This window comes from Desmodus rotundus, chromosome 2 (genome assembly GCF_022682495.2).
Source record: "Desmodus rotundus isolate HL8 chromosome 2, HLdesRot8A.1, whole genome shotgun sequence".
Classification (NCBI taxonomy): domain Eukaryota; kingdom Metazoa; phylum Chordata; class Mammalia; order Chiroptera; family Phyllostomidae; genus Desmodus; species Desmodus rotundus.
In genome coordinates, this window is record NC_071388.1 from 164522895 (window position 1) to 164550015 (window position 27121).

Here is a 27121-nt window from a genome sequence, read left to right on the forward strand (position 1 = left end):
ACCAGATCTCTGCAGGTGCAAAGGTCCTCTGCCTGAAAGCCCTGCCCTGCTCCTCCACACCCCACGGCATTCACACACAGCTTCCTCTAACCTGACTGTTCTCCATTTCTCTGACTGGATCAGATGCCCCAGCCCTGTGCTCTCACACACCTTAGTGGTTTTTTTTTTTGGTTTTTTGTTTTGTTTTTGTTTTTTTTACAATCATAGCACTTTCATTTCTTAGGTGATATCCAGTTCCTCCTTCTACCACAAGGTAGCCCTCTTCATGCCTTCCATATTTCTGTTCTCTATCCCCACTCTCAGCCTGCATTGTGTGTGGCACCAACGAAAACTGCTCCTTCACCAAATAAGATCGGGGAGCACTGTGTTACCTCTTTGGAGAATCAACACGTACTGTGCAGGCTCTGAGTAGTCCTGCATAAAGGAGTATAATTACCCTACCCAAGTCCCGACTGATGGTTGGCAGGGTGGGGGGGCACGCTTGGGGAACTGGGTGAAAAAGATGAAGGGATTAGAAGCACAACTTGATAGTTACAAATTAGTCACTGGGACGTAAAGTAGAGCATAGGGAATATAGGGGATTTAGTCAGTAATATTGTAATAACTATGTATGGTGACAGGTGGGTACTGAAAATATCGAGGGAACACTTTTTAAAGTATATGATTGTCTAACCACTATGCTGCACACCTGAAACTGATACAAATAATACTAAATGTAAACTGTAATTGAAAAATAAAATAAAAAGAAAAAAAGAAGCACAAGTGTTAAATTTATTTAGCTGTGAAACATCCCCGCCAACCCCCCCACCCCCACCCCGAGCATTTACCAACATCTCTAGGAAGTGTTTGGGAAATACTGACCCAGATATAACCACAAACATAAAACTAAGTATTCACTTTTTATACCTTAGGATAAAAATCGGTGGGCCAATCTATTTTCAAAAGTCCTTGTATGTATCTAGCAGACACTGTTTTCTCCTATTACAAGACAACTGGACTTTCTCTGCCTGAATTTCTCAAAATTATATTTGGGGCAGAATAAACAGATATGAATTACTTTCTCTTCCTGGAACACAATCATAAATCTTTATTCTTCAACCAGTCACAATGGAGACTGCCAATTTAGCCTGTTATTTTACTGTTTCTGATTTACCTACCTCCCTACTTCTACATGGTTCATTGGCATAATCAGCCACTACTGAAGAGAGATGATAAATTCATCTTTTGAGAAAATCCATCAAATTACTTCTTCTAAAAGTGTGTTGTCCCATGCCCATCACGTCCAGTGTTAGGGGTTGAACTGTGTCCTCCCCAAAAGACATACTGAAGTCCCCAGTACCTCAGGATGTGACTTTATTTGGAGATAGAGTCTTTACACGGAAAATAAAGTTAAATAAGGTAAAGCTGGGGTACATCCTAATATGCTGGTGTTCTTCTAAACAGGGGAAACCAGGACCCAGACAGGCAAACAGGGAGCGTGCTGTGGGCACGTGAGGGTGGCCACCTAAAGGCCAAACAGTAACGTGGACCAGCTCCTTCCCTAACAGCCCTCAGAGGGAACAAACCCTGTAGACCCTTTCATTTGGACTTCTAGCCTTTCTGTGTATAAGCCCCCACATTTTGTGGTACTTTGTTCCAGCAGCCCTAGCAAGTTAGCAGATCCTAGGTAGCAGCTTGTTACTCTGGGTTTTGAGTGAGGATGTGTCATTCCTACACTGGGCTGCCTGTCAGGTAGACAGGCTGTGCGGTGTATAAAACTAGACGGGAAGGATTCAGCGAAAAGACGGGCAGGACAAGAGTGAAGATTTCTCACGGGCTTTTTGTCCTTAATTTGGAACGAGGAAGCCCGGCTTGCGGCTCTCTGTCGCCCCCAGCTGACACCGAGAGAGAAGAGGTGGTCTGAATTGGAAAAGCAGTGTTGCGGCTGAGCGACTGGGGATCGCAGCGCGCGGGGCGGGGTGGAGCAGGAAGCCCCTCCCCCCGGGGAGCACCATTCTCTGAGAAGCTAGGGGAAGGAGGCTGGCTGGTGACCCAATTAGGGGTTCTGGTCGTTCCAGCTGCACTGCCTCTGACGGACTTCCAGGATCCTCCGTAGGCAATCCTTTCAGTTGCGTGCACATGGCCAAACCGAGCCGCTTTCCCAGTCCCTGTGCTTCCCCAGGCTTTGCCCATAGCAACGACCTCCTCCTCTGGGTAGATCATTGCCCCTCCCCTTCCTCCGAGGGCGACTTTGGATCTCAGAGCCTGGGAATTGCAACTATGGAAGTGCGAAATCCTTTCAGCTTTAAAGTTCTCATCAACACGGACTGCATCTCAATCAGGGACAGGACTTGTTTAAAATTAGCATGCCAATGCTGGGAATCATCCTGAGGAATCACTCAGTAAGTAAGTCCTGCCTCTCTCATTGTAAAGTTAGAATAGGCATTTCAAGTTGTTAGATTGGGTAGTGTGGGTGCTGTTGGTACCTCGGATTCCTCCAGGTTATGTGTACCTGACCCGGCTTCTGGAGTACTGTCTGTTTGCTGCCCCAGTCTGCCCGGATTGCTGTGGCCAGAGCCCCCGCCCCCACCCCTTCCTCACCTCGGAGTTTACTTCCCGAAACCCCACCACCCTCTGTGGGATCAGGCTGAAGCCCTCGCTGAGACCTGAGACCGCGTTCATGCTTCCCTTTCTTCCTCTGCCCGGCCTCCCTCACTCCCTTTTCTCCTGACAGCAATGCCTCAAATGTTCTGCTTTTAAGGAATCTGACTTGACAGTACTTGCTGAATAAATTACTGAAGACCCAAGGTCTTCTTTTGGAGAATAAAAATTGGCAGTACACTTGCTTCAGCTTTGGCCACTTGTACTTAATGATTAGGAGTAATTATACTGTATTTACATTTGTAAATTGTACTTACATTTAGGAGGTAATTTGGGCAAAGAATCAACTGTATAGGTTTACAATGGCAAGTGGATAAATACAGATATTTCTGGCACTAGGTATTTTATTATAAAGTAGAGATCAGTTGTTTTAAAAAGCATGATGCTGTAGCATTTAAAACAAGGTTTTTAGATTTGAGGGCCTTTATTTGCTCTATCTCATTTCGGAGCTGCAGGGGTCGATAGTCACACGTGAATTGAAGTTGTCACTTTCTCTTCACCACACTCCTTGAGGGACGAGGTCTGTGTCATCTCGCTCATCCTTGCGGTGTTCTGTGTGGCGTTCAGCACAAGATATCATAGATGTTTAGTATCTCTGATAGATTTAGTTGAGTCGACTCCATAAAACACTTTTTTTGATAAGATTAGAAGATTTTACCTATTATTTTGGGGGAGTTTTATTAACTTTTGAAGATAAATTTATCCATGAGAATTATACCTATGTTTTAAATATTGTTGAATACATTCAGCACAATAATTTAAATATTTAATGAACTTACAAACATAGGCTCTTTTGAACTTGAGTTGCTTTATCTTATGATCTTTTCTGTGATTTGTGATGGCACGTACCTCCCCAACCCCAGAATTTCACAGAAAACAACCAACCACACATTTTGAGGTGCAGATAGCTTGCTTTATTTTGTTGTTACTATCTCAAGGAGGTCCAGCAAATATAACTAACAATTGAATTTATACTTGCATGAAGAGAGCTACATCAAATTCATATGTTGGGCAGTTAGTAATGTTGTTGCTTTTAGTTTAAACGACAGCTTGATTTTGTCTTTGTTGTTATTTTTTGCTGCGGCTCATTGCTTAGTTGCCCTAGTTTCTCAGGGTAATTTAAATTTAGAGCTACCACACAAAGGCGTTGGCTGCACCCCGTGACCTCCAAGAGTGGGCACTGCTCCGCCATAGGAACGCTTGAATAGCTTGGTTAAAGGAGGGGATGGCCAGGCGATGTTACTTTTCCAAGCTACCCAGGCACTCTCTATGGCCAGAGGCAGTGCGAAATGAGCGAACAAAGTGTTGGCCGTTACACTTTGCTCTGGTAACATTGAAGTCATGATAATTTTGAGTGTGACATCATCAGAGAACATGTAAGACGTTAAAGTGTTGCTTACAGGAGGGTAGATGCAAACATCACCAGCGCCTTACATTCCTGATTCAGCAGGTATGGTGCACAGTCAGCTCATGTGCACAGCACGATCTCTTAGGTGGCTAGGACGTCTTCAGCGGGGAATTTCTCAACCCGCTGAGGCAAACTTAGACATCAACGTTATGTTGAGGCACAAAGATTGGTTAAGTGTTGAGCAGGGTATTCGTCCCGTGAGAAACTTTCTCCTACCAACAGTTAGTTTCCAAAGTTACATTGTAAAATGTCATAAAATAAAGGTACAAAGCTTTATAACCGTGAATCCGGCTATATACAGTATGTACATGTCACTAGAAAATGTATAATATTCTTAGGTCAACAATTAGAAAAGATTGAAATGCATATTTTGAACTTTGACTCATTGAAGTTGATATAAAACTACTTTTTTTCTTAATATTTACAGATCAGAAAGATTAGTCCATGTGAATCATTTGTGAAAGGTTAAGAAGGAGTGAGTATGAGAGCGCAGGCCCTCTTAAATGGAGCGAATATTTATATTCACAGTAGCAGTGTCAGATCCAAATTCATTCCCTAAGCTCAGGGTGTAAAGTCCACCATCCTGTTTCTGTACGTCCGTGATGATCAGAGTCGTCAGGTCCTCTGTGTTTTCAATATGGAATCTCCCCCGTTCTTCACTTTGGATTTTTCTTCCACCATACGACCATGTTATTTCCGGGGTAGGCTCACCGGTAAAGGCACAGGCTACTGTTAAAACTTTGCCCTCATCGATGCTGACGTCAGAGGGAAGAGCTTCAATTTTAGGTGGAATTCCTTTAGGGAACAACAACGGCAACAAAAAAGTTTTAGGATCGTGAAAAACAATAGTGATTTGCTTTCTACTGAAATGTATGAATCAAAGAACCAGCCCACGCTACTAGGCTTGTCTACCGCTACCAGTGGTTTTATTGCTCACCTCTTACGCCTGCTTTAAGCATTCTACTAGTTGAGCTTTCCAGTTGTGTCATACTAGATTTTCCCATAAAACTGCTGGAACTCATTGCTACAAAAGACTCTTGCATGGAGGACATGCTTTGGGCGGACATGCTTGCAAATTTCATCTCAGTCATGCTGCTAGCGCTGCTGCTGCTGAAACTGCTGAAGGACGCCTCCTGCTTAGACGCAGACATTTGGACTGACTGAGACGAGAAGCTTCCTTGCAAGCTCGTGTCGCCACTTGTCCTCAATACTACCTCTCTGGGAGGTTCTTCAACTAGAGCTGTGGAGCATAGCAGATACAGTGAACATCAATGACATCCGGTTAATGTGTGACATCCGACAGTGACTTACAGAAATGGCAAACTTAAACACACACAGAAACGCAACCCCATTTGCCGTGGAAGCATAAGCAGATACATCGATAAATACATTTGTCAAGAGCTAGCTCAATGTCTCCAAGAAATGAATCCTTATGTTTCTATCATCACATGACATGCAGGTACTAGAATCACTAGGAGAAAAACGATTAGGCATATAGAAGATAATTTATATATTGTGCATTCTGAAAATAAATGTAACAGGGCAGTTGGTAACTTTGCTTTGAAAGTAACTAATCCATGCTTCTGCTGAGCTGTGAAGAAGCTGATGGGAAGAATGAGAAAGTTAACTAATCCATGCTTCTGCTGAGCTGTAAAGAAGCTGATGGGAAGAATGAGAAAGAAAGTTAACTTATCCATGCTTTTCTGTTGAGCTGTGAAGAAACTGATCGGAAGAATGAATTCCACAGGAGGTGTGTGTCTCCTTCCCATGGAATTTAATGAGGCTCCTGAGTTTGCTGGGCTCAGAAAACAAAGGCCAAAACTAAAACCAAACCCCGAAAAAACCCCACATAAAGGCCTTAGCAAATAATGAAAACGGCAAGATGTACTTACGAAGGACCGTTAAGGAAGCAGTAGCTGAACATTGGCCACGGAAATTTCTGGCCTTAATCGTGTATTTCCCGCTGTCACTTACTGAGGCGCTGCGGATCTCCAGAGAATATACATTTCTGGAGCGACTTACGCTGACATTTGAAGAAACTGAAATCTAAAAAGGAGTAAAGTAAGTGTTTCTTTGAGCTCTGCAGGAGTAGGTGTAGTGTTTAAAATTTTCTTTGGTAATACATTTATAATTAAAACGTACCGGCTGGTTGTTTTTAAACCATTCGATGTCAGGGGAGGGCTCACCACTGATTTCACAAGAAAAGAGGACACTTTGTCCTTCGTTAACATTTTGAGACCTGGGCTGTGAGAGGAAGGCTGGGGCATTTGAGAGTTCTTCGCTCAAGGTCAAGTCGTACTGACACTTGATGACTCCTTGACTGGTTTTGCCAATGCAGGTGAGGATTCCTTCATCTTTGTGACTCGCCTGCTTGATGGTTAGGGTCTGGTCGCTGCCGGAGACGCCGTATCTGTACTCCTCGGAGTTCGTGAGCTCGACTCCGTTCAGTACCCACTTCACATCAGTGGCACCAGCAATGTTGGCTTTTAAAGTCACTTTCTGACCATCAGTTATGCTCATCTGCGTAGAAAAGGCTTTAATTTCGGCTTGCGTTCTGATTTCTTCTGACGCCTGTGATGCTTTAGTGACTTCTTCATGGACAATGGATTTTTCCAGGGAGGCTGCTTCTGATTTCTTGACTTTTTCAGAAATCATAACCTTCGAAGCTTCCTCCGTGAGGGCTAACTTTTCTTGAGATTTCACCTCTGACTTCTTGATTTCTTCAGAAATTAAGGCTTTTTGGGAAATTTCCTCTTGGACAACTGCCTTCTTTTGGGATGTAATTTCGGAAGTCTTTTGTGTAGATACTTTCTGTGTCTCAGTGTCTTTTACAGCTAAAAGGGAAACCTCTGTAAGGCAAACTTAAGTGGAAAGAGACCCCACCCTATACTCTTGTAGACTGCACGTGAACAATATACAAAGGAAAAAAACGTTGACTTCTGCATGCAGTGTAGGTAACACCTGATTCTTTCTTAGTCCCAATCTTGGAAAACTGCCGTGCTTCACTTTTGAGATCAGGGTAATGATTCTTTAAACTAAACGAAATTGAAGATGATTCTTATGACTTAGGGGAAAAAAGTCTTAAAAACAGTAGTCAAAGAATTTAGGAGAGGTGTGTGTTTTGATTAATTAAAAATGAATTATGTTTTAGTCAATTGAGATGACAGCAAACTAATTTTAATTGGGAAAACTGATAAAGCTCTCCCATAACTTAGCAAAAGTGACAGTTTAAGGAAGAGGTACCATTTTGTATATTCACCTGACTTTAAATATTCCAGGGAGCAGGGGCTGGCCCTATAGAATTTTATATAACACCACGTACTTAATAAGTACTTCATAAGTAATTTTTATGTGAATATAAAAGCATGTGCTAAGTTGTGTACAACTGGTATTCTGGAATTTGGAAACATGTTAATACGTTCTCGTGTGTGCGTATGGGTGTGTAAGGGAGTGTGTAGAAATGTTTTCTGGAAACTCTTGGTAGGAACCAAAGCCAACCTACCTTTTATGGTTAGTTTGCAGCTGGAGGACACAGATCCAGCTGAGTTTGTTACTGTACAAGTATACAGCCCGCTGTCAGAAGTATCAGTCTTATGAATTTCTAAGACGAATCCTCCTTTGTCTTCGGAGAGTTTATATTTACCTCCTTGTGTGATAGCCTGTGGAATGCAAGATATGTGAGTTTCAAAAAGTGATTTAATTTTCAACTTAATTGGGAGATGAGGATGAAGGAAAAGGTTAACTTTTTAGAAGATAAAAATTAAAGGACATTTACGAACTAGCTACCTTTCCATCCTTTGTCCAGATGACAGTCGGCCAGGGTTCTCCAGCAGCTTTCACTGCAAACTTAGCGACGCTGTCTGAGGAAACAGTTGTGTCCTGCAGCCCAGTAACAATTACTGGCTTTGAGGAGGTTGGCTCAGGAGCTTTTGTTTCAGTTTTCTTGGTTTCTGCTGACTCAGCGGTTTTCTCAGCTGATTTCTTGGTTTCTGTTGACTCAGCAGTTTTCTCAGCTGATTTCTTGATTTCTATCGACTCAGCAGCTTTCTCAGCTGATTTCCTAGTTTCTGTTGACTCGGCAGTTTTCTGAGCCAATTTCTTGGTTTCTATCAACTCTGCAGTTTTCTTGGTTTCTGTTGACTCGACAGTTTTCTGAGCTGATTTCTTAGTTTCTGATATGCTTGACACCTGCTCATGGATGCTCTTAAAGGCCTGTCCCATAAACTGCAACTTAGTTTTGGAAGTTCCACCTTCACCAGAAATCTCACAAATGTATTCTCCGCAATCGGAGTCAGTGAGGTTATGGATTTTGAGCTCATAGGTACCATCTGCTGAATAATGAAACTGGAAATGCCCATTTTCCTTCAGTTTCTTGCCATCTTTGTACCAGGTGACCTCTTTTGCACATAATACACTACTTTCGACTGCACAAGTCAGCTTTGCCATGTCTTTGGCAGCTTCTGCTTTCAGGGACTGAGTTATCTTGGGTGGGCCAGAGACAGGTAGCTGCCCAACTTTCTCTGTTGCTGTGGGTTTTGTCTCTGTGGGTGATACTGCTTTTGGGTGAGAAGTCACCAGTTCTGGGGATTTCACTCGTTTTGGAGACTTAACTGCTTCTGGGGATTTCACCCGAGGCTCTGGGGATTTGACCGTTGGTGGTGATGTCACCGCCTTTTCAGTAACCCTGGACTTTTGAACAGTCAGAGTAAACTGTGCTTCTTGCCTCCCTTCACTGTTTTCTACCACCACGCTGTAGTTGCCCTCATCGGAAGCCTGGACTGAAGAGATCTCAAAGGTCGATTTGTAGGTTGTGGTTGTCACTTGGTGGCGGGTGGAAGCACTGATCACTTGTCCTCCACGCAGCCAGGTCACAGTTGGTACTGGCTCACCATCTGTGTCACAGGAAAACCTGGCAGACTCTCCTTCAGAGACAGTTATGGACCTTGGCTTGGTTAGAATCCTTGCTGCCAAGGTGGACTTGATCTTTCTGTGTGTGGATTTTTCTTCCAGAGACTTTTCTTCTATGGCAGCCCTTCTCATTTCTGCAGATGCGTGATGTTCATATGATGAGAGACTTTCCCTTGTCTCTGTCATCTGGGATTTCACTTCCCTGACTGAAGAAGAAGCTTCCAACTCAGATGTTTTCTTGAACGATGAAACTGCGTATGCCTCTGTTCTTGTCAGCTCAGGGAAGACAGATCGGGGGACTTCCTCGTCTCTGCGGCGAGAAGCGTAGGTGGTGTAATCCCCTCCTGTTACATCCAAGGTCGCGTAGTCGGAAGCCTCCCCTTTGTAGTTGGTGCACACAGCACGGTATGTTCCGCTGTCTTCGATGTGGCAGTCCAGAATTTCCAGGGTCAGGACCCCACTCGTGTTGGTGTAACGAATCTTACTGCTCTCTTGGAGTTCTACACCATTGTGGTACCATTTAACCTCGGCAGTTGGCTTAGACTGAACATTTAAGATAAACTGTGTATTATGGCCACATGGTACCCTGTGGGAGCGCATTCTCAGTGTGATTCGTGGGGCATGGTCCAGTGTAAAAGGCTGCTGGCTCAAAACTTCATACTTCCTTTCTGATGTCTTCTGAGTCTTTAAAGCAGCTTTCATGGACTCATACCTGGAAAAGATATCAAATCTTGCCGATCTCTCAAATCTTGAGAGTGATCTCTCACTAGACACGGGGCTCGGGGAACGTGGGCGAGTTCTCTCTGGAGTGGGAGACCTTCTTTCTGTGTCATCTTCATACTCCTCAGCCGGCGGTGGGCGTGAGCGGATCAGCTCAGACACCGGCCTCATTAGTTCAATGTAAGTTGGGGACAGGGAGCGCCGTCGCCTCAGTAGTCTGGACACAGATGAGGATGACTCTCTTTGAGCACGTTTAGTGATTTCGTATTCTTCCTCAATTTCTGTTATTTCTGTCACTTGTTTCTGTCGTCTTGATTTCTTTCTAGACTTTTGTTCCTTTGACATGTGGTCAAGCTCGCTTTTGTATTCTGAGAGACGCTGGGTGGTTGCGACCGGCCGAAGCAACTCTTCGTCTTCTTTCTCAGCCATGATCCTTTGCCGTTGTTTGGGCTGCCTGTATGAGGCCTGGGCGTGCCGTTCCCGCAGCTCTGCATAACTTGTACTGGTCTCGGCCTTTGTTGGGATGTGATATATTGAGTACCTGAAGTCTTTTCTTGTTTCATCCACCTTGACATGAGCTTGTGGTGAAGAGTAACGCAGACTAGAAAGCTCAAAACGTGGAGGGCTTCGGCTTGGGGGTGAAGCTGAAAAGCCTAACTCAAGCTCTTCTTCAAGACGCAGTCTCTCTTCCTCCGTTCTTTTCATGGCCAAGTAGTCATCAATGGGAAGGAGTAGTTCTTCATCTGAGATGTCACCAAGAGAACGCCTTCTAGGTCGGTAGTAGAAAGCATAATCAGGAGAAGGTGTACGCCGGTGGGCTGGTCTCACCATTTCAAGATCATCTTGGGTCAGTTTGGGAATACGCCATCTAGGTCTGTATTGATCTGTGAAGCGTGGCAGAGGCGTCACGTAGAACTGTTCCCATCTTGAAAGGCGGATGCGCTTGGGTCTTTTCTGTGCCACTCGGTCAATTTTCCCAGGCATTTCATATTGATCACGTATCTTTTTGTACCATTTCATGTCAGACATAGGCACAAACTGCTTAATGTGTTGGTCTTCTTCTATGACGGTCTGTTTGTGCTTGCGTGGCTCTGGTACTTCATAGGGCATACGGAGTTTTCTCTCCTCCTTCTTTTCTTCGGTCTCAAGTCGGAACTCCCCCTTTACGGTCTTGGTGCTCACAGCTGGTTTGTAAAGGATGGCAGCTTCTCTCAGAGCCTCCTGGGCTACCTGTGTCAGTGGCACAGTTTCTGTTCCAGAAAGAATTTCAGCCATTCTTAGTGTCTTCTCAATTTGCTTTTGTACGTGTCGTTCACGCTCCTCTTTGCTCTTGAATTCTTGTTTGACGTACCTCAAGCGCTCCACTTGGAGGTGAGCCTGGCAGCTGGTGGATCCAGCTGTGTTTGTGGCTGTGACCCTATAGTAACCAGTGTCTTCGGGCAAAGTATCCCGGATGTGCAAAGCATAATAATCCAAGCCTTCATGGATAATTTCAATGTTAGGCCCGAGGGACAGTGGCTGACCATCTTTCTCCCACTTTAATGTCGGTGGGGGGATGCCAGAAACTCTGATCTCAAAGCAGACACTTTGGCCTTCTTGGCATTCTGCATTTGCCAGGAGCCGTTTGAACATGGGCCTTAAGGTTGTGTCTGTTGGAGGTGGGTGTGGGGTTACCGTCAGCTTGGCTTTGCAGCTGTCTTCACCGTATTTGTTCCTTGCCACCACGGTGTATTCGGCATCATCATCTGTTGTTACACTGTTTATGGTTAATTGGTAAAGGCCCTTGTCAGACTCAAATGTGTACTTCTTGTCGTCATCACCTGGTTTGATTTTCTGACCTGATTTATACCATGTGACACGAGGCTCTGGGTGGACAGTTATAGTCACTCCAAACCGGACATTTTCACCCACATAAGCTGTCCTGTTATAGAGAGGCAGGGTGAACTCAGGTGGCCTTTCCAGGAGTCTCATGGTATCTGTTCTGCGCTTAATTTTCTTCATGGTTCTACGGAAGTAATAGTCATAAACTTCTCTCACGCCTTTAACAAATAGCTCTGCATAAGAACTGTCCTCGCCGTAGTCATTGACTACTTTGCATCTGTAGGTACCGTCATCGAATTTGGTAATGTCTTTGACATACATGGTGGCCACTCCATCTTCATAGGTGATTTCATACTTCTCACTGTTCTCCAGCTGTCTGACACCAAAGTACCAGGTCACTTGGGTAGACTGGTCATAATTTTCAATTTTGCAGACATATTTGACATATCCTCCTTCTTCGCCAACTGCATGCATTATCTGCCCAGAGATTGGGCCAATTTCAATGGATGCTACTTTAACTTTAGCGACACTGACTCCCCTCTGAGACCGAATTGCACCGCCACAGGAGATCCGGGCTGCTGACACAACCATGTTGAGGTCTTTCTTGATCAGAGTGTGGTAGTAACGCCGGTGTTTTAATGTTCTGATAACTTTAGTCCTGATTCTTTCTGTCTTCTGCTTTAGCCATGGGTGCTGGAGTGCTTCAGATGCTGTCATGCGAGATTTTCTGTCTTTCACTAACAGCCGGTCAACAAAATCCATGGCTTCCAGGCTGATGTCTTTGAATGCCTCCTCATCAAAAGTATACTCAGCATTCATGATGTTCTCAATTATCTGTTGGTTGGTTTCAGCCAGGAATGGATTGATACCACTCAACAGCACATACACCAGTGTTCCAAGTGACCACATGTCTGTGGCTGAGCTGACGACATCATGCTGGTGGACTTCAGGTGCATAGTATTCAGGGGCAGTGAACAGAAGCCTAAAGTTGTCCCCTGGTGTCAGCTGACGGGCTTGACCAAATTCTATGATTTTAATGGTGGAGCTCCTTCTTGTTTGGTAAATGATATTTTCTGGTCTTATGTCAAAATGTCCAATGTTTTGACTGTGTAGGAACTCAAGAGCTTCACAGACCTGGCGAACATAACTTACAATTTCTCTTTCATTAAGTTCAAAAGCACTTGTGTTAATGCGTTCAAATATGTCAAGTCCTGATATGAACTCGAAGATCATAACTAACTCCTCCATGCTCTCAAATGATTCATGGAGGTATAAGATGTTTCTGTGCCTAGCGATATTTAGAATGGAAATTTCCTTCTTTACCAAAACCTGATCAGTCCCTTTGACTTTAACAAATTTAGCCATGTATGTCTTTTTTGAGGATGTTTCAACACAACGGTGGACAATTCCAAACTGACCACGCCCAAGATCTTCAGCAATCATGTATTTCTCATAGAGTTCTTTGGTTGAAGAGTGAGAAGCTTTCGTCATGGAAACTTCCATGGTTTCATCTACTTCTTCGTCATAGTTCATGACTCTGGTCTTATCTTCTTTGGTTATGGTTGGTTCTGTAGGCTCAGAAGGCTTGCTCAGGCCAAATTTATTTTCCGCGATTACACGGAACTGGTAACTTGTTTTTCCAAATAAGTTGATCACAGTGTAACGTGTCTCTCGGGCCTGCCCTACACGGAGCCATCTTTCTGCAGTAGTGGCACATTTTTCAATAATGTAGTTGGTGATTTTGCTGCCACCATCGGAAGCTGGCTCAGTCCAGGTTAAGTTGACAGAATCTCGTGAGACGTCACTAACTTTGACTCCTCTGGGTGGGTCAGGAACATCAGCCACATCCAGTTCAACTGTCTTCTGGTCAATTCCAAACCTGTTTTTAGCACAGACCACATAGAAACCAGCATCTTTTCTCTCCACTCCGTTGGAGAAAACCAGTGATGTGAAAGATCTTGTGACGATAACTTGGTAATGGCCATTGTTGTCGATGAGATCTTGTCCTTTCTGCCAGGTGATCACGGGATCTGGTTTGCCACTGAAAGGGATCTTGATGCTGACCACCTCACCTCGGAGAGCATGGACAGCTCCCATGCCTTCGAGAGTTTTAGGCAAGTGTATCTTAGCTGGAACTGTATCAGAACGAAAGGAAAAAGAATATAATTTAGCAATACCTAATACTATGTAAGTGCAACAGCCCCCTTCCAATCAAAAATGCGTCATTTAGCATCAAACTTATGTTTACTAATTTGTTTTTACCTTCCACTTCCAAGGAGGCAGTGCCAGACACGGATCCCCCTTGGTTCGTGGCTCTGACTTGGTAAACTGTGGCATCATCATCGGTGACACTCGCAATAATGAGCTGATGGTAGCCCCCCTTGAACTCTTGAATCCTGTACTTTAATCCATCTGCAATGATTTCTTTGCCTTGTCTGTACCATTTCACAACAGGTTTTGGATGGCCAGTCACTTTGCAGACCAAAGTAGCATTGCTCTGATATCTGACATTTAGATTTCTTAGTTCCTCTTTGAAGTGTGGTGCTTGAATTGGAACATCAGATTTGGGAGTGACAGGTTCTGATATTTCGCTCCATTCGCTTTCCCCACCTAGGTTTTCACACTTCACACGGAACTCATATTCAAGACCTTCAATAAGGTTTTGCACTGAGAAGACAGTTTCTCGAATTTCTTCTGTTGTCACTGCAATCCATTTATTCTGCTTCTTCTCACGCTTCTCGAGGTAGTAATTTCTAACCTTTGCACCACCGTCACTGGCAGGTGGCTTCCAAGCCACAACACAAGAATCTTTCGTAATAGCAGTAATAGTGGGCTTGCCAGGAGCACTTGGCTTTTCTATTTAAAACAAACAGATAAAAAGGATTTGAGTCATGAGGTGAAATGGGCAGCTTTATTAAAAGCCTATTTTTGAAAAATAAAGTGTTATGAATGAACAGTTCTATTAAGAATAGCTATTCCAGAAAAATGAATTGATTATTTTGTGCTAAAAAGTTATCAAAACACAAAGTTCTTTTTTAAAGAAGAAGGGATAGGATGTATACAGTGGTGGGCAAAAGCAGCTTTACAGTTGTGAGTACACAAAACAGAGTTTATTCTTATATTTTTATTTATGAATTGTATTTTTTCCAAACACCTATAAACCTACTTTTGCCATCCCTGTATTTGCCCTTTTAGATATGCGCAAATTCAGTTGACGCTACATAAATGGTTCTTGTGCTTTACCTGAATCTTTGCTCTTTCCTTCCAAAATTTATATCTGTTGAAAAGAGTTTGATGTATGATATTTTTATGTAAGGAGTTTTGCCATGTGAACATTGTAGAGGTTGTGCAAGAGGCTCTACTCACCAAATGGACTTTTAATGATGATCACTGAGGACACCTCTAGAGGTTCACTGATGCCAAAAGTGTTCTGAGCCGACACCCGGAAGTAGTAGCCAGCATTTTCTGTGAGGTTCACAATCCTACAGGTCGTCACCGAGATGGCTGAAGACACCAATTGCCATTCAGCCCCTTCCTTGGCCTCGCATTTCTCCACCACATAATTGGTGATCCAGGAGCCCCCATCGTCTGCCGGTGGCTTCCAGCTGATCACGACTGAGTTCTTTAATAGAGCTTCAATCACAATGGGTCCTGTGGGCTTGTCTGGTTTATCTGTTGGGGGAAAATACCATGGTAGTGGTTTCTGTAGTGTGTCTCCTAAGATCTTTTTTGCTTTGAAAATTTAAAAAACAACAACAACACTGAAAATGAAAATAAAATACCTTGTATTTCCACATCAAGGATGGCATCAACGGTCCCGAAAACATTGCTGAGCTGAACTTTGTACTTCCCAGCATGAGTCTTACGCTGGACGTTCTTCATGACGAGATGAGTGTAGTGCTCAGTGTTTTCAATAGAGGTGTTTTCTGTGTTTTGCATAAGTTTCTGGCCATGGAACCAAGTGATGGCAGGTACTGGGCGACCGATGTACATGACATGAAGTCGAAGTGTTGAACCCACAGCACCGTAATATTTCTCTTTCAGTGGGTAACCGGGATGGAACTGTGGTGTTGCTTGCAGGAGAAGCTTACTGCTGGTTTCTACCTCTCCAACCTCATTAGTAGCTATGCATGTATAAACGCCTTCATCTTCTTGTTCCTCGGTCATTACTGTCAGGGTGTGCGTGCGTCCATCTGAAGACATTTTGTACTTCCGGCTTTGTATGAGCTCCTTACCAAATCGGTACCACTTAATGTCAGGAAGAGGCCTCCCAACGATCTGGCAGGAGAGTTGAGCAGCTTCCCCCAATTTGGTGGTAACGTCCTTCATTTCTTTGCGTACTCCTGGAGCCTCTCCAGCTGAAGGGTGTGAAAGATGGTATTAATGCATTATTCTTACACTGATTTGATAATCCTCTGTCTTTGCATATGAGGAATGAGTTTATCCTACTGACTAAGACTTTATTAGAGACCATGATTTACCTGAGTCTAATTCTTTTTCTTTTTTCTTTTTTTTTTTTTTCCGAGTCTAATTCTTAAAAACTTTTTGCAGTGATTTTCCTGGGCTTATATGGAAAACAGGGATTCAGTGAGCACCTTGCTTTGCAGAGTGACTTCTCTTTATGATTGGGAGCCATTAACAATGCATAGAGTTTTAGGGAAATAGGAATTCTCTCTATAAATCTGTAGTATCTTTGCCCTTACTTAGGTTCACTGAAGTGGGGTGCATTTGTTTGACCCTTGAAGTCCTATTACTAACTGCAAAAAACCCCATTGCTTCCCCGAATGAGGAAGATGCTGCTCTAGGAATGCTCTTGGTGCAGTGCAGCTAACACCACCTGAGGTTATGGGCTTGGATGGCTTCCAATGGAACCTGTCCACTACCCACTGTGTGTGAGTACGCCAAAGTGGGCAACTCTTTCCAAACACTAGCTCACTGATAAAGCTTTCTGGAGACCTACTTTGTATAGAGGAAGAATCAGCCGTAACATGTTACTTAGTTCGGAAATCATAACCAGAAACCTAATAGCTACTTACATGTTAGTTTCGTCTTTACAGACATAGCAGTTCTTCGAGGTCTGCTAAGCCCAGCCTCATTCTCAGCGAAAACCCTGAATTCATATTCAGTAGCTTCCAGTAAACCCCCTATTGTGAATTGCCTGTCCTTGATGCGGTCCTTGTTGCTCTTCTTCCAGGCACTGTCTCCAGATTGTCTGTATTCAATCCAGTATCCAAGGATGTCTTTGCCACCATCACACTCAGGTTTCTCCCACTGCAGAGTGACACTGTCTTTGGATATTGAAAGAATCTCAAGTTCTCCAGGTTGACTTGGCTTATCTGAAATATTTTAAAAACCAATGGAAAAGGGAATCAACTATACTGCTGAAATAAAAGGAAAAGACCAGAGATGGCTTGCCCCTTCACTTATAACCCCTTCAGAAATTCTCTCCTTACCAAATGGATCTTTGCAAATAACTGGTTCCGAAGCTGGGCTGCTCTCACTTAGGCCAACATCATTCTGGGCAATGATGCGGAACTGATACTCAGCATCAGCAACCAGCCCCGTGACGGTGTACATTGTGGTTGTTATCTGGGTCTTGTTGTGCCGGACCCACTTGTCTGTTGATGTCTCCTTGCGTTCGATGTAGTAGCCCGTGACTCGGGAACCACCGTCGTCTTTGGGCCGGGACCAGGACAGGCTGACAGAACTCTTGGTCACATCAAGTACTTCTGGAGGATTGCTTGGAGGCTCTGGAGGACCTAAGGATATATGTGGAGAACACACATGTGTTAGTGCACAGCCCCAAACCTTGTGAGCTGATGGCTTTCACTTCAAAAGTAAAGAGGGCTGGAAGAATTTTTGCAATGCCGTGGTTGGGAGAGCACTTACTTAGTGGTGTTTTTGGTATGACTGGTTCCTCAGATTTCAAGGGTTTGCTTATGCCAAACTGGTTTTCTGCTGAAACACGGAAATGGTATTCCACATTTTCTTTGAGGCCTTTTACCACCAGGGATGTTCCTCGGACTCTGGAGTCAATGGTGTACCAGGCGGCTTTAGGCACTTCTCGTCTCTCCAGGATGTAACCTAGGATGTCGGCACCACCGTCGTCGGCAGGGGGTCTCCAGCTGACCCTGACAGAGCGAGCTTGTATGTCGTCATATTCAAGTGGCCCTTCTGGAGTGTTAGGACTTCCTATCACCCTGACCTTGATGTAAACAGCCTTCTTGCCACATTTATTTTCCAGAACCAGGTCATAAGTGCCAGAATCGTCCCTGACCGCTTCTTTGATTACAAGCTCAGTGTGGGTTTCAGAGGTTGCAATCATGGCACGCTTACTGATATCTTGGCCTTCTTTGGTCCATTTACATATTGGGTATGGTTTTCCTTTGATTGGAATGGTAAGTCTGATGACTCCACCTTGTCTTACAAAGATACCCTCCTGGTATCTTTCATCAAGTTCATAGTCGGGATATTCTGGGGGAAAAAAGGTAGGGTTACAATTAAATTAACTGCTCCCCCCCCCCCCCGGGAGGAAATAAGTCTTAAGGCAATTACAGCAGAAAGAAAATGACTGTATGTCTTACCAAGCATTTCGGTGACTTTGACTGTTCCTGGTACCTCAGCAGGCTCCCCGGGTCCACCGGCGTTACACGCTAGGACACGGAATCTGTACTCAGCGCCCTGAGGTAGATGTGTTAGAGTATATTCCCGAATCTTGGTGGGGGTGGTGTTACATTTGGTCCATTCAACTTGATCTACTTTTTGCATTTCAATCAAGTAGCCTGTGACTTTAGATCCTCCTTCGTCTTCTGGAGCGCTCCAGGCCAGGGAAACTGATGTCCTAGTTGTATCAGTAACTCTTGGGTTTTGTGGCTTTCCTGGAGGAGCTGGGAATAAGAATGAGTCAGCAACAAACTTGTTAGAGTTGCTGCAAAATTGAAAATCAACTGTCCCCTAATAATCCCCTGAGTTGTGTGAACATGGACGGTTAGCATTAGCATATTTTTTGTTTTGTAAAAATTTCATTCATTTTATAAGTTAAAAATATTTAACGCTCTTGTTTTTTTCCTTTGTCTTAAATATACTTTATTTACATTCCTTTATTATAACTATACTTTTTATACTTTATTATAACTATATATAGTTATCATCAATTTTTAAAGTGCTTTCAGAAATATCAACTTGTTCTAAAACTTTAGCTGGAATCCCATTTTACAGAGTGGGGAGTAGGCCCAGGAGAAGACTGCGAAAGTGATTCGCCAGAAGCTCCTTGAGGCTGGAGTAGGGAGGGGGTCGATGACGAAGGGATAGAAGCAGACTTCTTAGGCTGATGGAAATGTGCAGTATTTTGATGGTGGTGGTGTTTGTACAACAGTGCAGCTTTCAAAGCTTACAGACGTAGACATTTCAGAAGGGTGAAATTTACAACATGAAATTATACCTCAATAAACTTGACTTATACAAAATGCATTACCAATCGGATCCATGGCAACGACGGGTTTGGAAGGACGACTTGGTTTTCCGGTCCCTCTCATGTTAATGGCTGTGACACGGTGTTCATATTCCAAGCCTTCAATAAGGCCAGTGGAACGGTACCGTGTCATCGTCACTGGTACTTTATTCACACGGACCCATCTTTCTGCTCTCACTTCTTTGCGCTCCACAATATACCCAGTAACTTGGGAGCCACCATCGTCTTCTGGTGGGTACCAAGTAAGTGTCATGCCATCACGGGAGACATCAAATATCTGTAATGTTTCTGGAGGTCCAGGAATATCTGCAGCAAGACGGAGGTGAAGTGTGGCAATATGAATAATTGAGAATAAAGACTCATACATTTGTATTAGTGTGTGTTACCTTTTAAATGGTATATAAGACTCCTGTGACTGTTTTTCCAGTGTTTTCATTTCTGTACTTTCCTTGCTGTTCCTCATGTTCTTTAACTTGATGAGCATTTATTAAACATGCATTCTTTGTTTTTTCTCACTTTAACATAGCCAGTCTGTCCTTCCCTCCCTCCCTTCCTTTCCTCTAACTCCTCCTCTCTTTCATTAAGAAAAAAAAAGACTTAACCATGTGGAAAACCTCCAAGAAAAGGAAGCTTAAAAACCTTAGAAAGACCCTGGGTTAATTTTGTGACCTATTTTTCCTTACATCAGGGTACATTAAAAACACATTTGTTCTTGTTAACATTCAGAATCAGAGATGTGGAGAATGGAGGAGAGGCCCAAGGACTTACTGATGCTGCTGCGACATTCAATGACCTCCGACTGCAAGTAAGAGCCAATCCCGAAGCGGTTTGTTGCAGCCACACGGAACACATACTCATTCCCTTCAGTGAGTCTGGTAAACTTAAATGTCGTTCTAGTCACTGATTCAGACACTGGCAGCCATCCTGGACGGTGGGCGTCACGCTGTTCTACCACATAACCACTCAGTGGAGCCCCACCGTCCAATTCAGGTGGTTCCCAGGAAATGGCAACTGAAGTAGCATCAATTTCGTCAATCTTGATAGGCCCAGTTGGTGGACCAGGCTTGTCTATAAAAGAAAAAGCCAGGCAATTAATTTTAACTTCAAATCAAAATTGGGTGATTGAGCATCAACAACAACTTGCATGCACCTGTGTTACGTGTCCTTACCCAGAATGATAACTTTAATGGTCTCTGAAGTGGTTCCAGTTACATTTTTCAGTTCAAGCGTATATTCCCCAGTATCTCTGATAGTGCTTTCGCGGATGGTTAATTTCACTACTTTCATATGTGTTTCGACTGTGATGCGCTCTGATTCTTTCAGTTTAGCACCGGCAAAGAACCAGGAAGCAGCAGGAGGTGGACGACCAGCAATAGGTATCACCAGCTCTACGGGTCTGCCGGCTGGGACATGGATGGTCCTTTGAGGCATTGTAGAGAGATCAATTGTTGGCAACACTGTGGGAGAGAAATCAGGCATTTATTCTTAAGCATTATTTCTGATGACACAGTTTCATGAATTCTGAATGTTTTCTTCATTTTACTTTACTATTATTGTTAACTTTTGGAGGTTTGGTACATACCTCTGAGGTCTTGTACAGTCACGGCTGTGACGATCTCTCTTGCTTCTGACACACCTTTCTCATTTTGTGCCCTTACTCTGAATAAGTACTCTTCCCCTTCATTGAGGGAAATGACAGTGTGCTCTAGGACTGTGGGTTTTAAGGTGACAACCTTCATCCATCTCTCAGTGCCAGCTCTGCAGGCCTCAAGGACATAACCCGTGAGTCGGCTCCCACCATCGTAGAGTGGTTTTTCCCAGGCAAGGGTGACAGTTGATTTGGTGACATCGACCACTTCCAGTTTTGTAGGCACCAAAGGCACCTCTGAGACCAGAACGGCATCAGATGTTTCACAGGGCTCTCCAATGCCATAAATATTTTCCGGCAACACTCGGAAATAGTACATGGTTCCTTCCATAAGCCCCGAAATCCGGTAAAGGGTCTTGCTGCACTTGGTAGTTACTGTTTTGAATGCTCTCATGGCAGCTTCACGCTTCTCCACAATGTAGTTGTTCACTGGAGCTCCACCGTCGATTGTGGGGATTTCCCAGGTGATGGTCACAGAGTCCCTTGATACTTCCTTAACTGTCACCGAAGGACAGGGACCAGGAGTATCTAGCAAGTAGAATGAGAGAGCCATACTTCATATTTGCCTGATTCATTGAGAGTTTTGTTTTTTTTAAGGAAAATATATTCAGTGTAGTTCCTCTCTAGAGAGGTTACCAATCATAGGTTAAAGAATCTACTCATGGTGTCATTAACTTTCAAATACTTACCATATACTTTAACAAGGACTGTTGCTGATTTCTTGCCCGATTGATTTTCGGCTTCAATGGTGTATTTTCCAGCATCGTACCGGTTAACTTTGTCCACGATGAGTAAAGAGTAGCTCTCGGTGGTGTCAATGATTGCCCGGTTTGCGAGGTCGATGCCCTTCTTGCTCCACGTTATGACAGGAGGTGGTCTTCCAGACACAGACACCATCAGGCGCAACGAGGCCCCAGCTCTGACAGTCACCGTCTTCTTTAAATCGTCTGCAAGCTCAAGATCTGGTATTTCTGGAAAGTAAATGACACAATTTAATTAGGTCATGAACAGGTGTGATGAGAAAATAATTCACCTGAAAGCTATTATGACAAATACCTAGTCTTTCCACAGGCTCAATTTCGGCAGTTGACTCGCTGTATTCACTCATACCCTTCACATTCACAGCAGCGACTCTGAAGGAGTACTTCTGGCCCATTTTAAGGTCTGTCACGGTGAATTCAGCATTTCTTATTGTGGCATTGGTGTGCACTCGGTACCACTGATCAGTGTCCTTCTCTTGCATCTCAAGAACATAGCCTATGATGTCAGTGCCGCCATCGTACATGGGCTTGGTCCATGCCAAACTAATGCTGTGCTTGGTGGTGTCTACAACTCTCGGAGCAGAAGGTGGTCCAGGGGTATCTGGAATTTCAAAAGGGGGGTGCATATATTAAACAAATAAGAAAACTTTAAGATAACGTATTTTTGGTTTTCAAGAGTCACAAAGGTTATTGTTCTTTGCCTACACCCACCAGGATAATCTTTGTAACTGGCCTCTTCTGATATTACAAGACAGCACTATCTGCTGCTATGTTATCACTGTTGTTGTTGTTACTTTAAGAACTATACTTCTTTGGAAAGATAGATGTTTCTTTCCTGCTACTTAGGCTAGCTATGCTATGTCCTTCTAGCTAAGCTCACTGTGTAAGGTGTCCATTCTCAGGGACTTTAGTTGCTCAGCTTTCACAGGGTTAATATCACTTGTCACCTCTACAGATGACAGTGAGTACAAGAATCAGTTTCTTCTACTTCCCCTATTCAGTCCCAACGATTTCTTCCTTAGTTCTTGGGCTTTAAGTCTATACAGGAATTTGCCACTGCTTTTTGAAGCTCTTGTGACAATTATTTTGTTAGATACTTACTAAAGTGCTACAAATTATGCTCTGCTAAGATTCTTCTTAAAAGAGACTTTGTCTTGTTTTTCTTTTCAGTAGCTATTATCAGTATAGTGCATTTTCTCCATTCTTGGACGACTTATAAGGGGGGGGGGGTGGGAGGGAGGGGGTGGGCAGGATGGAGCTGAGTGAAGGCGCGGAAATGGGACAACTGTAATAGCATAATCAATAAATATATCAAAAAAAATCTTAAAAAAATATATCCTTTTCATATTGGTAGTAGGATATTGTATTTTTTTCATAGACTGGAAAATACAGCAACCATTTTCAGCTATTGCTAACTTATCAGTGGAAGTAGTAGTTAACATGTTCTCTGACTTAGGCTATATTGAAAATCCTTCCAGTAGGCATAGGCTTTTCTAGACAATTCCGTAAGTTCTAGGAAGTGGCATTTTAGAAAATTATTTATAATATGGTTTTTACGTGCATTAGTTTAGGTATGAGTCTTGGAACTCACATGATGGTTCTTTGCATGAGATGAAGTTGGAAGCTTCGCTGGGTTCACTGTTACCAGCAGCATTCACCGCGGTCACCCGGAACTGGTAATCATAGCCTTCCATCAGGCCAGTCACCTTTAGCCTGGTGTCATACACCACGTAGTCTCTGTTGACACGTGTCCAACGCAAGCTCTTCTTCTCACGCTTGTCCACTAGGTAGTTGCTGATCTCATTGCCACCGTCAGATTCAGGTTTTAGCCACTGAATGATGATGTGCTCTTTGCCAGCCCCGACTTCTTCAGGTATGCCAGGTTGTGACGGAATAGCTGTTTAAATTTTTATGAAAATTAGGATAATCAGGATTGCCCCAAGTCACTGTTGATATGACTACCCTCCTCTCCCCCTGATCCCATTACATTTCAACTACCAAGTTGTTCAGAAGTGTTAATACTCACTGAATGAATTTCTCGCTACAATTGCCTGTGATTCAGCAGGCACACCGGGGCCATATTTGTTGACTGCCCGCACTCGGAAGATGTATTCATTGTTCTTGATGAGTCTGGTAACTACATAGGATAGGGTCTGGCATTCGCCTTCAACAATCACCCAGTTGAGCCTGCTAGTCTCGCGTCTTTCCACAATGTAGTGAGTTATGGCTGCTCCTCCATCTTCCTGAGGAAGGTTCCAGGCTAGTGTGCACTTCTCCTCTGTCACTCTGCTGACGGTGAGATTTCCACACGGGCCAGGGGAATCTGAAACGGTGTAATGATAAGTGATGATGAAGATCTTGCCTTCTGCCCACGCTTGAAAGTGCTATAAAAATAAAAGAACACTTGACATGCTTACCAAGAACTTTGACCAGGACAGACACGGCCTTGGTCCCCCCAGCATTCTTCACTGTTAGGGTGTATTTTCCACTGTCGCTTCTGTCACAGAACTTGATGACAGCAGTTGCTCGTTTGCCAGTATATTGCAAAGAAATTTTTTCACAGAGATCTAGTTCCTTGTCCCCTTTGGTCCAGATAATTTTCGGTTCAGGTTTGCCACCAACGGCAGCATCAAGAACAAGATCAGAGCCTGCTCGGATAGTCACCAGGTCGCCCTGTAATCTGGCATCCAGTTCAGCCTTGGGTGGAGCTGTAATAGAAGAGACAGAGGCAAGTGAATAGGTGACAGTTTATTTTCACATAAATTGTGATAGTTTGAAAGGAGAATGTTGAGTATTTTTTACCGTATTCATCTCGGCAAGTAACGGGGCCTGTAGATTCTGATCCTTTGCTAATTACGCCCGCTGCATTCTTGGCCAACACACGGAATTCGTAAGTGTCTCCCTCACTGAGAGCGGTCACAGTGAAGAAGTTGTCAGACACGATGGTATAGTTGCACTTCAGCCAGCGACCATCTCCAACTTCACTGACTGGCTTACGCTCTATGATGTAGCCCACGACCTTGCTGCCTCCATCATATTTCGGGGCAGACCAAATCAGTGACACTGTTGATCTTGTCACATCTGTCACCTCTGGTCTTCCTGGGGCATCTGGAAGGGATGCCAAAATAAAGTTAATAAATACAACCCTGAATTCTACTAGCATCAATGATCGTAACGATGATAGTAATAATGAACAAATGTAGCCTTAAATTTTGACACATACCAACTGGGTTTTGAGCCATCATAGGTCTTGAAGCTTCGCTGGCTTTGCTAACACCGGCGGCATTGAGTGCATATGTTCTGAACTGATACTCCAGCCCTTCTACCAAACTGGTCACTTTGTAGTTGCACTCTAAGCACGGCACCTTGTTTTCTTTCACCCAAAGGATGGTGTTGCGTTCTTTCTTCTCAACCCAGTAGCCAATGATCTTACTGCCACCGTCGTGATAGGGTTCTTCCCAGCGAATAGACATGGCGTTGGCTGACACTTGGTAGACTTCAGGTCTGGTAGGAGCGCTTGGTGGAACTAAATATAAACAAAGGTATCAAATATGAATACAATTTTATGAAATTCGGGGGAAATAGTGATAGAGGCTTGGGAATAAGATTTTTATTTTTCTTACCAAATGGATGCTCAGCAATTACTGGTGCTGACTCTACAGGCTTGCTGACGCCAAATCTGTTCTCTGAACTGACACGGAAGGAGTACTCCATGTATTTTGTGAGATGAGTGATTTTAATCTGAGTGCGCTTGACGCTGGAATTAACAAGCTGCCAAGCTGTTGTGCCTGACTCACGCTTTTCAACGATGTAATTAGTAATGTCGGTGCCTCCATCATCTTTAGGTTCACCCCATGAAAGGACGCATGATTCGGCTGAGACGGATGAGACTTCGATCGGGCCAGTTACTGGACCTGGCCTTCCGATGACCACGACTGTGATGGTAAATGTTTTAACACCAGCTGTGTTTTCCAGGGTCAAGAAGTATCTTCCAGAGTCACCTCTCATGCTGTCTTTTACAGACAAGGTGGTTCTGTCTTTGGTTGTTGTGATACTCACTCGATCTGTCTCCTTAAGTCTCATTTCTTCCAGCTTCCATGTTACTTTGGGGGTGGGCCGACCACTGATTGGCACATCAATGGTAAATGTGTTTCCTGCTTTGCAAGTTATGAGCTGATTGGTAATTCCAGTGAGGTCAGCCGTGGGCTCAATCTGAGGCTCCTTGATGATGACGGAGGAGAAGGCTTCCCTGGGTTCACTGTAGCCGGCATCATTCTTGGCCTTCACACGGAATTCATACTCGGTGTTCTCAACCAGCTGCTCCACAGTGAAAGTCAGCAGTTTGGTGTGACCAGCTTCAACCCAGAAGTCAGATCCCTTTTGCCTCATTTCGAGCAGGTAGCCAGTGATCCGGCTGCCTCCATCATGGTCAGGTTTAAGCCAAGCTAAGACTGCAGAGGACTTACTTGTGTCAATGATATCAAGCCGTTTAGGTGGAGCAGGCTGTTCTGTGGCTACAATTGGTTCTGGCATTTCATAGGGTTCACCAACACCATACTCATTTTCTGCAGAAACACGGAAATAGTATGGAACACCTTCTGCCAGGTCATTGACCTTGAGGATCTGGCGAGTGCATTTTTCACTGACAACCTGCCAGCTACGGCGACTTGCTTCTCGTTTCTCCACCACATAGTGAAGGATTCGGGCACCCCCATCGAGGAGAGGGGCATCCCACATCAATGTCACGGATCCCCGGGTCACATCCTTGAAAGTAATCGGGCCAGGTGGCCCTGGAGTGTCTAGCACCTTGACAGTGAATGTGATTGACTTACTACCACTGCTGTTTTCCACAGTAAGGGTATATTTCCCTGCATCATTTCTGTTGCAGTTTTCCACGGTGAGGGTGCTGAAGGAGTCTGTCACATGGATATCAGCTCGAATGCTAAGGTTAGAGTCAGGTTTGCTCCACACAGCTGTAGGAGCTGGTCTACCCTGGTAGGCAATGAAGAGGCGGATACTGGCCCCAGCTCTAACAACATGAGTCTGCTTGAAGTTTGCGTCGATGTCTAACTCAGGGGCTGTTAATCGGTCAACTGCTTTAATTGTGCCAGTCACTTCACAGCTGTCTCCTTTTCCAGCACCATTGATGGCACTGACCCGGAATTTGTATTCTTCACCTGCTTGTAGATCTGTGACTGTATATCTTGTTTTCACACATGCCTCTGCATTCACCTTTTGCCAGTCTCCTAAGTCAGCTTTGCACATTTCAATAATATACCCAATTATTTCCATGCCTCCATCAAACACTGGCTTAGACCATTCTAGGCTCACAGTTGTCTTTGACGTGTCTGTCACTTTGACCACAGAGGGAGCACCTGGGGGGCTGACTGGCTCTCTACATTTGATTAGTCTTGAGATACCACTGGCAGGTCCTATTCCTGCAGCATTTTCAGCCATGACACGGAATTCATACTCATTGCCCTCTATCAGTCCAGTGACTTTGAACCTTGTCTCCGAGATTGGTCGTTTGCTGATCACTTTTACCCATCGTGTGCTTTTCTTTTCCCTCCTTTCAAGGATATAATGTTGAATTTCACTGCCACCATCTGATTCAGGCCTTGCCCATGTCATGGTAATGCTATTGCCTGTTACGTTACTTGGTTCTGGAGTGCCAGGAGCATCAGGAATAGCTGTACAATGAGAACAGAGAAAGAAAGAAATAAGCCAATTAGACATGTTTGCTT

At 44.0% G+C, this 27121-nt stretch overlaps 1 protein-coding gene and 1 long non-coding RNA gene across 2 annotated transcripts in view; one reads left to right on the plus strand and one right to left on the minus strand.

Annotated features, from left to right (window-relative positions):
• The first annotated feature begins 2107 nt into the window (after positions 1-2107).
• Positions 2108-25503, plus strand: LOC128780250 (uncharacterized). The gene is made up of 3 exons (XR_008426179.2): positions 2108-2385; positions 19695-19834; positions 25223-25503. It is a non-coding gene; the product is annotated as an uncharacterized lncRNA (long non-coding RNA).
• Positions 3532-27121, minus strand: part of TTN (titin) — a 272029-nt gene continuing 248439 nt past the window's right edge. The window contains exons 298-322 of the mRNA XM_053918810.1: positions 25001-27067; positions 24601-24903; positions 24180-24485; positions 23795-24085; positions 23404-23700; positions 22969-23274; positions 21673-21978; positions 21306-21587; positions 20551-21144; positions 20138-20425; positions 19737-20036; positions 18972-19274; positions 18082-18384; positions 17387-17971; positions 16951-17256; positions 16534-16833; positions 15280-15855; positions 14864-15169; positions 13760-14353; positions 7835-13632; positions 7551-7707; positions 6191-6882; positions 5941-6094; positions 4986-5288; positions 3532-4843 (exon numbers count right to left, since the gene is read on the minus strand). Of these exons, the coding sequence (XP_053774785.1) occupies positions 4548-4843; positions 4986-5288; positions 5941-6094; positions 6191-6882; positions 7551-7707; positions 7835-13632; positions 13760-14353; positions 14864-15169; positions 15280-15855; positions 16534-16833; positions 16951-17256; positions 17387-17971; positions 18082-18384; positions 18972-19274; positions 19737-20036; positions 20138-20425; positions 20551-21144; positions 21306-21587; positions 21673-21978; positions 22969-23274; positions 23404-23700; positions 23795-24085; positions 24180-24485; positions 24601-24903; positions 25001-27067 (16013 nt within the window). The 3' untranslated portion in view covers positions 3532-4547. The remainder of the gene's footprint in view (positions 4844-4985; positions 5289-5940; positions 6095-6190; positions 6883-7550; positions 7708-7834; positions 13633-13759; positions 14354-14863; positions 15170-15279; positions 15856-16533; positions 16834-16950; positions 17257-17386; positions 17972-18081; positions 18385-18971; positions 19275-19736; positions 20037-20137; positions 20426-20550; positions 21145-21305; positions 21588-21672; positions 21979-22968; positions 23275-23403; positions 23701-23794; positions 24086-24179; positions 24486-24600; positions 24904-25000; positions 27068-27121) is intronic.